This window comes from Bubalus kerabau, chromosome 4 (assembly GCF_029407905.1).
Source record: "Bubalus kerabau isolate K-KA32 ecotype Philippines breed swamp buffalo chromosome 4, PCC_UOA_SB_1v2, whole genome shotgun sequence".
Lineage (NCBI taxonomy): Eukaryota > Metazoa > Chordata > Mammalia > Artiodactyla > Bovidae > Bubalus > Bubalus kerabau.
Window position 1 is genome coordinate 104234223 of NC_073627.1, and position 15107 is coordinate 104249329.

At 42.9% G+C, this 15107-nt stretch overlaps 1 protein-coding gene across 1 annotated transcript; it reads right to left on the reverse strand.

The window, feature by feature from the left end:
* Positions 1-1667: 1667 nt before the first annotated feature.
* On the reverse strand, positions 1668-11685 carry MLANA (melan-A). Its single transcript, XM_055580236.1, has 4 exons — positions 11600-11685; positions 9298-9394; positions 3096-3209; positions 1668-1775 (listed from the first exon to the last, which is right to left on the reverse strand). The coding sequence occupies exons 1-4, from the start codon at positions 11674-11676 to the stop codon at positions 1707-1709; spliced, it is 357 nt and encodes a 118-aa protein (XP_055436211.1). The 5' UTR covers positions 11677-11685; the 3' UTR covers positions 1668-1706.
* Positions 11686-15107: the final 3422 nt, after the last annotated feature.

Sequence of the window (15107 nt, forward strand, 5' to 3'; positions counted from 1 at the left end):
TTCTGTTTTGATTATTTTATCTTCTTAGCTCAGTAACTGCCAGACAACTTTCTTTCTTTTTTTTTTTTAACTTTTTATTTTGTATTGAGTTATAACCGATTAACAATGTCGTAATAGTTTCAGGTGAACAGCAAAGCCATACAGAACTGTATGTATCCATTCTCCCCCAACACCGTCCCATCCAGGCCCCACATAACAGTGAGCAGAGTTCCATTATATGTGGAATCTAAAATGATACAAATGAACTTACAAAATAGGAAGAGACTCACAGACTTAGAGAATGAACTTATGGTTGCTGGTGGGAGGGTTGGAGAGGGAAGGATAGTTGGGGAGTTTGGGATGGACTTGTACCTTCAGCTGCTAAACAACTTTTTTGAGCTTTTTTTCTCATGGGAGACAATCCAGCTTTGATAAAAGGAAGTGCTTTCCAGCTCTTTCTCAAGGCCATACTTTCTAGGGATCATCCTTCTGATGTATATGACTAATATTTTTGTGCACTTTGGGACATTCCTCAATTTATATGCAGTAAATTCTCTCCTTGATTATTTTCTGCAAATTTGTGTCACACGTTCTTAATTCTAATTATGTCAAAAGATTTTCTCTGATTCTTGCTAATCTTCCTATTTAATAATGAGGGCAGGTCTCAAGTTGATGGCCTGCTGTGATCATCAGTATCTTTCTAGGTTCCAATGAAAGTAATTTGCTTTCATTATCTTCTTTTTTATCTTTATTCCCTACTTACAAAAAGTGATACTGGTTTTCCATTTAGAGTGGTGATATAAGTTAAGCCAAAAAACTTGAAATGAGCTTGGTTAGAAGAAAAACATTAGACAGATAATAATATGTAGATGTCACATAAATTGCAATGTTGCTATACAAATAAAGACACCATTCCAGAATTTCTGATCCTTTATGATTTCTTCTGTATGTTCTTTTGAGAGGAATTTGGGAGCCCAAAGGAGCTAAATTGCCTTTGGGACATTGAAACCAAGGTGTCAGCCAAACTAGAGTAGCTTTTACTTGTTTAAGTCCTTACACCACCTTTTGATTTAACAGGAAATCCTTGTCATTAATTATCATAGCATTGAGCATTGAAGTGAAATGTAATTAGAACTGCATGAACTGTATTACTAAAAATACAGGATCTCTGCAGTGTGTTATTATTGCACCATGGAACTGTAGAACACAAAGAGACATGACTGATTCCTGATCAGATTAATCTGACTGTAATTTGTTAGGTCATTCAGCTCTCGACCTTAAACCTGTAAAGGTATCATTTTGAGTACTCCATAACACAGACTAACCTGCAACTGTTCTGTTAGAGTTCATGTTGGTCAAGAGGCTGCTTCTTCAAAAATCAGAATAGTAGTTAGTTTTTAGCCACATTTTAACTTAAAAAGAAATCCAGTGGTCCCAGAACAGCACTTGAATGCTGTCCCTCAGAAAATAACATTGTAGATTTATTATTACTGGCACAGATAGTATCAATCCATTACAATGTTTATTGACAAAGTTTTTCCCATTTTAACATTTCTTATCATTTCCTCAATCAGTTGCCCTACAAAGAATTTGACACTTAGCTTATTAGTAGAGATCATATACATTGTTTCTACAGCATTCTGAAGCATAACATTGCATATCCACATCAAATTCAAGCAAAAGCATGAGGGAAATCATTTCAGCACCTCTCAAGGCCTCGCTGGCTCTCATGGAGAATAAGGTGGTGGTGACTGTTCTGCAGACAGTTTCTCATAAGCAGGTGGAGCATTGGGAATCTGTGAGAATGAGAAAGGAGAGCATGGGCTTGACAACAACACACATGGTTCTGGAAGAGGGATTAAGTCAAAATGGTTAGCATCATGTTTATACTTTTGCTCTGGATTGAAACTTGTTCGCTTAACTGTCCATATCTAATTTCCACCCAATGAGGTAATTAATGTTAAATTACACAAGTGTGTATGTTGAAGCATTTGGGCGGTGGTGGGGGGAGAAAAAAGGCTAAGTGGCTTCCCCCAAATCTCCTTGGATTATCTTTATCAGTAGAAGCCCCAAGCCCTAACTTATGAATTTTTCAGTCCTGTTACAGACACTGATCACACAGCATCTTTACCACAAGCATAAATCCTGATAGCTGTGTCTAAAGGCTGTTGCTTCTATCAACAGAGCACAAATGTATCAGGCCCTCATTTAATTCCAACAACCTTAGGAATATTTCCATTGTTTTTATGTTACAGGTCAGGCAGCTGGGGCACAAGGAGGTTAAATCACTTGATGAATGTCTTACAACTGGCCAGTCATGGAGTTAAGAGTCAAATATAGGAATTTGGCTCTGGAGCCAGTGCTCTCAAAAGCTATAATTACTGCATCTATACCAGGACTGTCCAGTAGAAATAGAGTGTACCACATATGTGGTTTTAAAATTCCTAGTAGCTGCATTTTTAAAAATTAAGAGAAACAAGTAAAATTAATTTCACTAATATATTTTATTTAACCCCACTTTCATGTTGAAGTGAGATATTATCACTTCAACCTGTAGTCAGTGTAAAACTCATTAGTGGATTTTTATGTTATTTTCTTCATACTAAGTTGTTGAAATCTAGTACGTATTCCAGGATGTCTTAATTCAGAGTACTGCGTTTCAGGTTTTCAATAACCGCATGTGACTAGTGGCTACAGCGCAACTATTGGACAGTGCAACTCTATACAATTAATAATAGGCACTTTTTCCCTCTGTTATGTCTATGTTCAGGACCAAAGCAATTATACTAAAAAGCATGAGACAAAAGGACATTGTATCCAGAACCAAGTTCTTCCTTTGGGCCTTACATGTAGATGTTTCTTTATTGACCCAGGAAACTCTTGATATGAGAGGACACAATTGAAGAAAACCTCTGTGAATTCCCTTGTTTTTAATCTTACTATTTACTTTTTATTATGGTAAAATATACCATATAAAATTTAACATTTTAACCATTTTTTAGTCAGTAGCATTAAATATATTCACATTGCCCTTGTTTTTTAAATGGCAATATTTTATTCATTAGAGTTAAAAGTAGGCATATACAGAAACACCAGGATGCAAGATCTCAACCTACCACAGGTTCACAATTGTTCTCTTGAAAAGGCAATTTGCTGTCCTGTTGACCAAGCCCCTCATGTGAACATCTTCCTGTTAGCGTACTTTGAGTACCAGCATGAATGTTTTTGTCCTGAAATGTGAATTCATGAAGGTCAATGGGTGAGAAAAAAATAATTGAGTCCATTAAAGAAAAAAAGAAGGAAGCTGACGTTTTAAGAATGAGTTTTAATCTTGGCCCTGGCACTTATCTTCAGTGTATCCTCAGGTAGTCACTTAATCTCTCTGAATTCCAGTGTTTTAATCAGTAATATGAAGATAATGTCACCTAACTCTCAGAACTAGGCTTCCCCAGTGGCTCAGTGGTAAAGAACCCACCTGCCAATGCAGGAGATGGGGAGTCGAGGAGATCCCTTGGAGGAGGAAATGACAACCCACTCCAGTATTCTTCCCTGGAAAAATCCCATGGACAGAGGAGCCTGGCAGGCTACAGTCTATGGGGTCACAAAGAATAGGACATGACTGAGCACAACAAAACACCTAATACAGTGCCTGACATCTATTAGTTAGTCAATGAATATTTTTGAAAGGAAGGAGAAGAGTGAAATATAAAACTGGATCTCAGAGAATGATTACAAGAGGAGTAGATCAGAGCTAGGGAGGCAGGAGGTGGTTTCACAGTGAGAAGAAACATAGGAACAGCTTGATAGCAGGGACACTGTCTATTTCTGCCTTCCCCATAATGACACGGAGAAGGCAATGGCAACCCACTCCAGTACTTTTGCCTGGAGAGTCCCATGGATGGAGGAGCCTGGCAGGCTGCAGTCCATGGGGATGTGGGGAGTCAGACACAACTGAGCAACTTCACTTTCACTTTTCACTTTCATGCATTGGAGAAGGTAATGGCAACCCACTCCAGTACTTCTCTGGAGAATCCCAGGGATGGCAGAGCCTCTCCACAGTAGTCATTCTCAAACTTTAGAATGCAGCAGTGTCACCTGGGGGACTTGTTAAACACAGATTGCTGGGCTAACACCCAGAATTTCTGATATAGTAGGTATAGGGTAAAGCCCTATAAATTTGCATTTCTGGTAAGTTCCCAAGTAATACTGATACTGCTGGTCCCAGGCTCTCCAGGCAATGAACTTCCTTATTGCCTGTGCCTGACATGATCCTGCTACGATATGACCCTTAGAGGAAGGAGGAGGTCAGGTGGGGGCCATAGAAAAGGAGGGAATATGTGTCCCTTCTAAAGGGACAAACCACTGCCTAGCTGCGAAGTTTTGCCAGATCTTTTGATTTTTTTCAAAAAATAAACAAGAAATTAAGATTTTTATATAAAATGTTACTTTCAAATGGTTGCACCTAATTCCATTTTTATAAGTTACAGACCCAAACATTATCTGTGAACCAAATCCACCAATAGGGCATGAGCAGCTCTCTGGGGTCCTGGCTGAGGGGAACTGGAACAGGAAGGCTGTGCCTGTTCAGTGCCTCCTCCATAGTCTTGTCTGTAGACTGTGGTTGATTATTGGCATTACTGGGTTGAAAGAGAATGGCATCCGTACGGGTCTCCCAGGAAGGAGAAGTGTTTGGATCATCAGTTGGATGAGGCCAGACATGGTTGGGGCTGGTACCTATAGAGTCTGCCGGCTGTAAAGAAGTTTTCCTAAACTCTACTCTGAAATCATTATTGACACTACCTTTTGAAAGTATATAAGCACAAGGACCCCATCTTGACTAGAGGATCCAAGGAGGTTCTGCTCCCCTCCACAGCTACCAGTGATATACCTCCAGTAAGGTGCTTAATGGGCTTCCTGCATAGCTCAGCTGGTAAAGAATCTGCCTGCTATGCAGGAGACCCTGGATTGATCCCTGGGTTGGAAAGTTCCCATGGGGAAGGGATAGGCTAACCACTCCAGTATTCTTGGGCTTCCCTGGTGGCTCAGAGAGTAAAGAATCTGCCTGCAATGCAGGAGACCTGGGTTCCATTCCAGGTTGGGAAGATCCCATGGAGGAGGGCATGGCAACCCATTCCAGTATTCTTGCCTGGAGAATCCCCATGGACAGAGGAGCCTGGCGGGCTGTAGTCTTTGAGGCTGCAAAGACTCAGACATGATTGAGGAACTAAACACAGCATAGCACAGCACAAGGTGTGTTAATGTTAATGCATTCTCTCCCTTTACCTCGATTATTGGTTTTATTCCTTATTTTTTTAATTCTCACCTACCATAGGTTAGGAGCTTGATTCACTTCCCCAGTTCACTGCCAATTCTGTGTATTTGCATCAAACTTCAGTGTGTGTGTTCAAACAGGGTCCTGGGTCCCACCACCAGAGATGGTCCCAGACTACATTTTAGCAAGAACCCTAGGTAATTTGAGTGCAGGGGCCCCTGAGTGTACACTGAGAAACATGACGCTGAAAGATGTGAGTGTAAATTGAGCTGTCAGGAGAGCTTTTGAATTTTTCCCCAAGAATAAGAAGTGTTATGTCCTAAACTTAGAAGTGAAAGAATAAAATTCATATATATGAAAGCCAACTTCCAATGCCTTATAAATCATTTTTCTGCAGAAACGCATTTCTGCATAAAGCAGTCTTTCCTTTCAAAAGATGTTTTTCAGGTCCAAGAGGAATTGTTGGGCAAGGAAGAAATTTTAGGAGGCCTTACTTCCAACCAACCTTTCTACCATTCTGTGGTCAATGAAAGTGGAAAAATAAACATATTTCAAGGCTTAATAAAGGTTGCTTAAAAGTGGTACCTGAAGCTTGCATTAATCGTCATTTATCTTCTTCTGTTTTATAATGAAAACAGAATCACCAAAGAGAGACAGGGAGGTAATTATGTAATTAAATACAGTACTTAATGCACTACTTTACATAATTTTACCTACATTTCTTAGACTGCTGATCCCCAACCTGGCTTTTTAGGAGATACGAAAGTCTCAAAACAAGATTTTAATATTAATTTTAAAAGTAAATGACTCCATTTTAAAACATTAAAAGGAATCAGAGAATTTAAACACAGTTTTTAAATGTCATAAAAATTCCAGAAACTCTGCAAGAGGACTGGAGGATGGCAGGTTGAACAGCCAGGCAAATGTTCAGTATCGGAGGCCATGGCTCAGACTATCATTCGTCCATTGAACGCATTTAAGATAAGAGAGTGTTGAAGCAGAATAAGGGGGAAAAGTTTGCTTTTTTGTCTGGGTAGCATCAAGCTAGAAATTATGGACAGTCTTCCTTGCAGTCCAAGGGGCTCTCAAGAGTCTTCTCCAGCACCACAGTTCAAAATCATCAATTCTTCGGTGCTCAGCTTTCTTCACAGTCCAACTCTCACATCCATACATGACTACTGGAAAAACCATAGCCTTAACTAGACGGACCTTTGTTGGCAAAGTAATGTCTCTGCTTTTGAATATGCTATCTAGGTTGGTCATAACTTTCCTTCCAAGAAGTAAGCGTCTTTTAATTTCATGGCTGCAATCACCATCTGCAGTGATTTTGGAGCCCAGAAAAATAAAGTCTGACACTGTTTCCACTGTTTCCCCATCTATTTGCCATGAAGTGATGGGACCAGATGCCATGATCTTAGTTTTCTGAATGTTGAGCTTTAAGCTAACTTTTTCACTCTCCAGTCCATCCTAAAGGAGATCAGTCCTGGGTGTTCATTGGAAGGACTGATGGTGAGGCTGAAACTCCAATACTTTGGCCACCTCATGAGAAGAGTTGACTCACTGGAAAGACTCTGATGCTGGGAGGGATTGGAAGCAGGAGGAGACGGGGACGACAGAGGATGAGATGGCTGGATGGCATCACGACTCGATGGACATGAGTTTGAGTGAACTCCGGGAGTTGGTGATGGACAAGGAGGCCTGGCATGCTGTGATTCATGGGGTTGCAAAGAGTCGGACATGACTAAGCAACTGAACTGAAGGAATGGACACGACTAAGCAACTGAACTGAAGGAATGGATACCAACATATTGAGTTTGTAGAGCTTTTATTCCTTGAACGACTAATTATTTTTTTTAAATATGTAAACATAGAATTAATTTTTTTAATTATAGAAGAAAGCATATATTACATAAAAAGTGATATGAATCATGTATGTCGTCTGTGTCTAGGTGTATAATAGAGCAAATGAGGCTCAGAGAAATGAAGATCTAAGGCCACCAGTAAGTCAACAGCAGAGTGAGACCAAATCCTTATGCCATACAATTGGCTGACTGCCGTGTGCCAGGCATTATGCTAGGCTCTGGAAGTAAAAGGGGAATAAAAAATCCTCTCTGCATCAGCTCCAAATGGGATGAAGAGAGGGTGTGGAAGAAGCAAAAAGTAACAAATTATAAGGCAATGTCATAACCCTGTTCTAGAGGTACACATGAAGTGTATCAGTTCAGTTCAGTTCAGTCGCTCAGTCGTGTCCAACTCTTTGCGACCCCATGAATCACAGCACACCAGGCCTCCCTGTCCATCACCAACTCCCGGAGTTCACTCAGACTCACATCCATCAAGTCAGTGATGCCATCCAGCCATCTCATCCTCTGTCGTCCCCTTCTCCTCTTGCCCCCAATCCCTCCCAGCATGAGGGTCTTTTCCAATGAGTCAACTCTTCTCATGAGGTGGCCAAAGTACTGGAGTTTCAGCTTTAGCATCATTCCTTCCAAAGAAATCCCAGGGCTGATCTCCTTCAGAATGGACTGGTTGGATCTCCTTGCAGTCCAAGGGACTCTCAAGAGTCTTCTCCAACACCACAGTTCAAAAGCATCAGTTCTTCGTCACTCAGCTTTCTTCACGGTCCAACTCTCACATCCATACATGACTACTGGAAAAACCATAGCCTTGACTAGACGGACCTTTGTTGGTAATGTCTCTGGTTTTGAATATGCTATCTAGGTTAGTCATAACTTTCCTTCCAAGGAGTAAGCGTATATAGCAGAAAGCAAAGAGTTATATTCCCTAACCTCTCAACCCAAGGCTTTGCTATGGTTGGAGTCTTATTCAGACTCAAGAACTTCTCCTTCCCATAAATGCCACCACACTGGAGGGCTGCTGCTTGGTGACTGGGTCTCCCCACGTTCACCCTTTCATGATTTATATCTGGGACACCATGGCAAGATGGCCATTAGGAAAAGGGTCACATGGGACTTCCCAAGCTTTCCAGCAAGGAGAAGAATTTGAAGCTACCATTTTCACTTCCCCCTTCTCCTTCTCAGGAACTGCCAGGCTCTAGACTTCCACCCAGACCAGCCCTCCTCTCCATCACAGAACCACTTTCTCTGAAGTGTTGCTAAATGAGGAAGGGGACTTTCCAACATCTTTTGTAAAGATAAAATTTTTCCCATTATATATCAACCTCAGAAGCTTTCAGATCTGTAATAAAGAGAGAGGAGAAAGAAAAATTGCAATTCTCCTTCTATCCTGTTGCTCACTGTGGAGAATGCCTTTGGATGCTCAAGTTCCAAACTGCTACCTGTCTTTGAAGCAAGGTTTCTGAAACCTGTAGTCTTCACAGGTTAGTGACTTTGTTGATGTTGCTTGTTTCTGAAGGATCCTGCTACCCCAAGACTGGACACTGTCATTTGTTAACTTCCTGCTCATATGGGTAAAGGAGCAAAAATCCTAATAAAACCACATTGAGCATCAGAGGAGGGAGGAGCCTGTTAAAAACCTGGCAGTGCTTTGTGCTGCTGAGGGGTGGGCAGTTTCCTCACCGCACTGATGGCTACATGGGTCCTGGCTATGCTGGACTGCTTGCTAATAGAGTTAGAAGAACTTGGAATTCCCAGGAAACCTGGAAAGAAAGGGGTGAAGAGGTAGGATAAGAAGAATGGGCCACTAAGGGGAGTAACAGAGCCAGTGGGAATCCCCAGAAGGATTGGTAAGACCTGGCGTGTCTCATGTATTTCTGTTCAACTGTGCAAGAGGACCACGAAGCCTTCCCCCTTGCCCCCCAAAACCATCAGCTACATAGGCAGGCCCTCGAGTTTGCTGTGAGTGGAATCAGAAAGATGGACCAAGTTCCTGGTTGGGATTCATGCCTGGGCAGAGGCAAAGGAAGAGTTATAAGACATACAGTGTAGAGAAAGGTGCATCAGAACCATGAATCAGTGCTGGAGGTGATTGTGAGACTGTTACTACACTCCCCAGAACTTCAGAGAAAGAAGGAGAAGAGAGGTCCTGGAACTGGAGAGACTCAGTGGTGGGAACACTTTACTGACCTTCAAGCTTCGGTATCCACTTCGTCGTCTGCAATACCAGCAGCTGAGAAGTAGTAGAATTCCCAGAATCACTATCAGGATGCCAATCCCTGCAGCCCTGGCCCGAGAGACAGACAAGTCCACCTTGGTATGGAAACCTTGCTCCAGATTATGATGAAACCTGCGTCAATCTTCTCTCTTCACAGGGGCTTTGTGATCAGAGCAGCATCTCCCAGGAGTATTCCACCCCACCCCACACCAGGCACCCGTGGGCGTCCAGCACGCATATACAGAGACAGAACCATCTCTAGGAGCCTCTCAGGTGTGTGTCCACGCAGCAGTGCTAAGTGCCGTGGGCCCCAGCACCCAAGCTCCAAGTGCAACAGGTGCAGTGGCAGCTGACCCTTCTGTGGACTGAGTTATCTTTCCATCAGGGCTAGTTTAAAACATTTTCCCCAACTGTCAGTCCACAAAAAAGAAACAGAAATTAACTTTGACTTAATGTCTGCTGTAAGCTGGGTAACCATGATAACCATTCTGTATGCATTAGATTATTTAATTCTCACAACAACCCTGCCAAGCACTATGGTGAGCACCCTGCTACTGGCTCTGTCACAACAATCCTCAGGGGTAGGTATGACATTCATTTCACATCTGACATCCCCAAGACTTTAGGCTGGTAATATGCCCAAGGTTGCACAACCAGAGAGAGACAGAACCAGCATTCACAGCGACTGGCCTGAGGTACCCAGCCAGTGCCCTTTTGACCACATCACCGCTTCCTGAAATGGAGCTGTTACAAGGGCATTCAGTGGGTTCTCGTGACTGAAGGCAGATGATTCCATTCCCAGCATGCCTGTGCTCTCATTCTACCTCCTAGGTCTGTGGTCACCCCCTCGGGCATCTCCACACACACAGAGCTCTGTTTGAACTCCTCACACATAGGAAGTGAGAGCCAAAAATGCTGGGATGTGCCAGACACACCATAAGAACCCATTGCCCAGCAGGGCAGGGCTCCTCAGATGTCACCCAAATACCTCCTGCAAGGGAGTTGCCTGAGATGCGTGTTAAAGTACAGATCCTGGGCCCCTGACCTCAAGACCTACTGAGTCAGCCTCTTGGGCAGCAGTGCCCAGGAAGCTGCATTTTCACGAGCTCCATAAGTGGCTTCTGCCACCTCAACTGAGAACTTCTCAACTGTGGTTTCACAGAGGTAGGGTCTGCTGAGTCATCATGTAAATCCTGAAAAATATACTACCTAATACCACATGCAGTTGCACCCCTCAAGAGTATTTTTTTGCTGTTGGGACTTTTTTTCAGAAGATCTCACCACCACATCCCATTTGACCATGCAGGGATATTAGAGAATCCCACTAGGGTCTTCTGAAGAAATACTCCAGCCTGAATTCCTCTTCAGTGCCTTTGACAGGTTCTCCATCTCTCTTGCCCCTGCTAGTTCACTCCAGTAAAGCAATTCAACAGTTTTCTCCCAAGACAGCAGTTTTGCAGGAAGTTCTGAGCAGATCACTTGAGAGACGGTCCAAACAAAACCCAGATTCCTCATTTGTCCCATTGGAGTCTCCACTCAGAGAGGGGCCCCTCCCACTGCCACCACCCCTTGCCCACTCTCGTCCTTGCAGAGTATGTCCTGTGGCTTATGTCCCCATCACAGCACTTACACCTGATGAAATTACTCCCATGCCTAACTCTCCCAGTAGGTTTTAAGATTTTTTTCAAAGGAGAGAATAGCATCTTGAGCTGGTGTACATTGCTTAGCACTTAGAAATGTTTAATCATGCAAATACTTATTTTAAAATAATTCATAATACTAAACACCTTTCTTTAGGGTAAAGCATTGATGCAAAGGTTATGACCACCCTCTTCACCTTGGACTCAGTCAGCAGGTGGAGGGATGCACCTGCCCTTCAACCTCACTGTCCTTTGGCAACTTGCCTGTGTTCTATCTGCAAACCACCTCTGGGAGCCTGAGTGGAGTAGACAGGCAAGGCTTGAGGACAGAGGCATCATGCTCTCAGACAGAGGTTTTTCAGCCTGGGAACCTACAGTAAAGGCCTCATAGCTAAGAATGCAAACAAAAATGGCAAGATCCAGGTTTTTGCCTTCCCTCCCTCTTTGCCTCTTTGGCCTCAGAGAAATCTGAGACCTTTCGTAGGACCTCAGGGTCTCCTTACCTCATTGCCAGGTTTATTTCTGCAGAAATAAACACTAGAGAGATTTACAGACAGACATGTGCTTGTGGAAGCCAGAGGCTGTGTCAGCAAACAACAAACTGTAACCCCGCTGGGTCTGGTTTTGAACTTACTCTTCAGCCGTGATGTAAGAGTGGCTGTGCCCTTTCCTGGGGGAACCATAGAAGAAGTGAGCCTCTTCTCTTGGCATCTTGTAGGGTCAGGCCACGGGACACCTAGCAGCAGGGGCACACAGGTGTCAGTTCATGCATCCAGAGTGTTCTTACCATCTCAAAAACACCCACAAAGACATTCTCGCTAGGTGACCAAAAATGACATCCAAATCCTCTGTTTTCTCTCTGTGCAAGGACTTGTACTTGTTTCTTTCACAGATATCAAGTGGGAATTGCTCAGCTTTTTAACCCCTTTCTACCAACTGAAATTTAAGTTCAAAGAAGAAAAACCACAAACAAAAGGATAAAACTTTCAAACTGAGTTGTGATTTGAGAGTTAATTTGACTCTATACCATAAACTTGTAGAGAAACAAACAAAAAGCATTTTAATTCATTGCTTACTTTCCCTGGCTCAAGACAGATTAATAAGAGGAGTTATTTCTCTCCAGAGGTATTATTTTATATCAATCCTTGGACAAATAAAAGGCTATGATGATATAATGGGCATGTGCCTTAGCACAGCATCCTTCAAGCCCATTTTCCAACAAAGGAAACTGTCCCCCAAATATGAAATTTTAAACTATGATACAAACAAAAAGCTCGTGAACTTCAGTGGTCATTATTAGAGTGTGCTTATTAAAAACCAACAATGATTTCTCTTCTCTCCTTGCTATTGTACGTTTTCCATTCCTTCTATTGTTCTCGTGAATTGCATAGGTCTGATCCCCATGGAGTTATATTAATGAGCCCATTTAAAACAGCTGAAGAGAAGTGGGAAAGGGGAGTGGAGAGTTCACCCCATGAACCCTTTCCTTGGGGCATTTCATGTGCCATTTGCGCTTCCCAGTTGTAAAGAAGTCACACTTGACCTTACTGATCATCTCAGGTGAATAATGTGGGATGAACTCTGTTCAAAATGACAGACACAAAACAAATTCTGCATTCAGTTGTTTTCTGTAAATCTATACCTCCAGTTTCGAGCCTTGGCAAACAGTGGCGGGACAGCAAATGAACTTCATCCTACCTGAGCCAAGAAAAGTGGTTCTTCAGGGGACTAGACACAGCTGTTCACGAACCAATTACAGCCTACGAATAACTGCTTTTCCTGGTTCTCTGCTTTGCTTCCGGGCAGTCTAGAGGTAGGACCTAGGAGGAGACTTTGTGAACCCTCCAAAGTCAGAGAATTGTGAATATTGAGGAGAATTCTGCTGACATCCAGGTATCAGGGAGGCTGGAGGAGTCCACTGGAATCTCCCAAACCCTGTTCTGTTCTGAAAGAGTGGGTGAAAAGGCATTGCTCTTACCTGCCTGCCTGGGACCAACTCCGTCTGCTGGCTGCCGTTTGTGTGAAGATTGCTTCTCTGGCTCTTAACCTTTTTAATTTTTTTTCCCCCTGGTCTTGAGTCCCATGTTAATCACGAGTTTGGATTTCTGATGGGGTCATTTGTGATTGCTTAATTAGCGTGAAAGAAACCAACTTCATTCCTCTCCTCAAAAAGTCATGGCTCACTGTGACCTCTTTTTTCCCTTAATCCCAGGTTTCATCTTAGGGGAGTCATTAGTTTTAATGCTGATCCCTCATCTGTAGGATTGCCAGATAAAATATAGGCTTTCCAGTTACATTTGAATTTCAGACAAGCAATGAATAGATTTTAGTATAACTGTGTCCCATGACATATTTTTAGTGCAAAAAATTATTTGCCATTTACTTGAAATTCAGTCGTAACGGGGCACCCTTTACCCACCCTCATCTTCACTTCAAAGTGTGGGTGAGCCTTTGGTCTCAGGCCTGAAGGTCATCTAGGAGCATGACCTCCTGATCAAGAAGAGGAATTAGAGGATCCCTGAAACTTCCTGAGCTAAGCTCCCAGGTTTTTTGTGACACCCTCAGAGATGACTGTCCCCTGGGAAGAATGGGTTTCTTGCATTGGCAAGGAGCAGAGAAAATTTCCTCTTTGAAGGTGGATATGACCTACCTAGAATTTAATTGAAACCAGGGCTAATTCAACCTACATAGCCTGCTCTGAGAGTCAAATGTGTACAGCCGAGAACCATTTCAGTGGGACAGAATTATCATTGCTCACCAGCTGTCTGTAACCATTGTAAACAAGCAAAAACTAAACAAAACACCCACCAGGATTAAGGAATGTGAGAGTTCTCATCAGCCAAGGACTTAGATTAAATGACCACTAAGTTTCCCCTTTACGGCTTCCCTGGTAGTTCAGACGGTAAAGAATTTGCCTGCAATGCAGGGGACCTGGGTTCGATCCGTGGGTTGGGAAGATCTCTTGGAGAATGAAATGGCAACCCACTCTAGTATTCTTGCCTGCAGAATTTCCATGGACAGAAGAGCCTGGTGGGCTGCAGTCCATGGGGTTGCAAAGAGTTGGACATGACTGATCGACTAACATGACTACAACACGAGGTCCCCTTCCCCAACTTGCAGATCTTATGGTTCTTTCCAGTTCCCATTGGACTGTCTTGTGTGAGGGCATTATCGGCACTGGATAATCATCAGTGGAAATGGCATGGGAGAAATGAAACAGCATGAGTGAGGTTGATCTTTATTAGGTGAGATCCTTGTTCTCTCCTTTCTGAAAAGGAGAGAATATGCAAACAGATCTGAGTGACAAGAAGGAGTCAGCCATTCACAGATGGATGGAGAGTGTTTCATAGAGAAGAATCAGTGCAAAGGCCCCACAGCAGAGAAAGAATCAGACTTGGTCTGGACTCCCAGAACTGAGGCTGATTTAGGAGATTTCATAAGAAAATCAGGAAGGATACAAGCCTTTGGTGTCAAGGGATTTGAGGAGAGCAACTTTAACCTGAGGCTCAGGTTTATGCCCAATAACTCCCAGGAAGGCCTAGTGGTGGGTGCTAGTCTAGAAAGAAGGATACAGTTCTTTTATTTACTTTATTTTCAGAAAATTTTAATGTATACTTTATTTTTTAGAACAGCTTTAGATTTACAGAAAAATATGAAGATAATACATAGATATCCCATACCCAGTTCCCCTATTATTAATATCTTAAATTAGTTACAATAATGAACCAGTAACTAAAGCCATATCTTACTCAGATACCCTTAGTTTTGTACCTATGCCATTTTTCTGTTCTAGAATCCTACAAGACATGTTAACTAAAGGATGTAGTTCTGAGCCTAGAGACTGAAATATGCTAAGTTGAACTCAACTAACGTGGCCCCCTGGATGATGAGCAGCCAGACCAGAAAGGAGGAAGGTACTAACCTATATCTCTGGGCAAAGGGAAGCTCCTGGGTCTTGCTCAAGTCCCTCAGTGATGTGAGCTAACCCGGGGGCCCTGAGTGTGCCCGGGCACCGTTCCAGGGTGGAAACTGCAAGGCAGCTGGCATTGTCCACTCCCCCAGAAGAGGCTCTGGGACCAGGCCCAGCTCACTGGGGATACTGTGACCTGTCTTGGCACTTCCCTTCCAGCTACTCTGCTTTT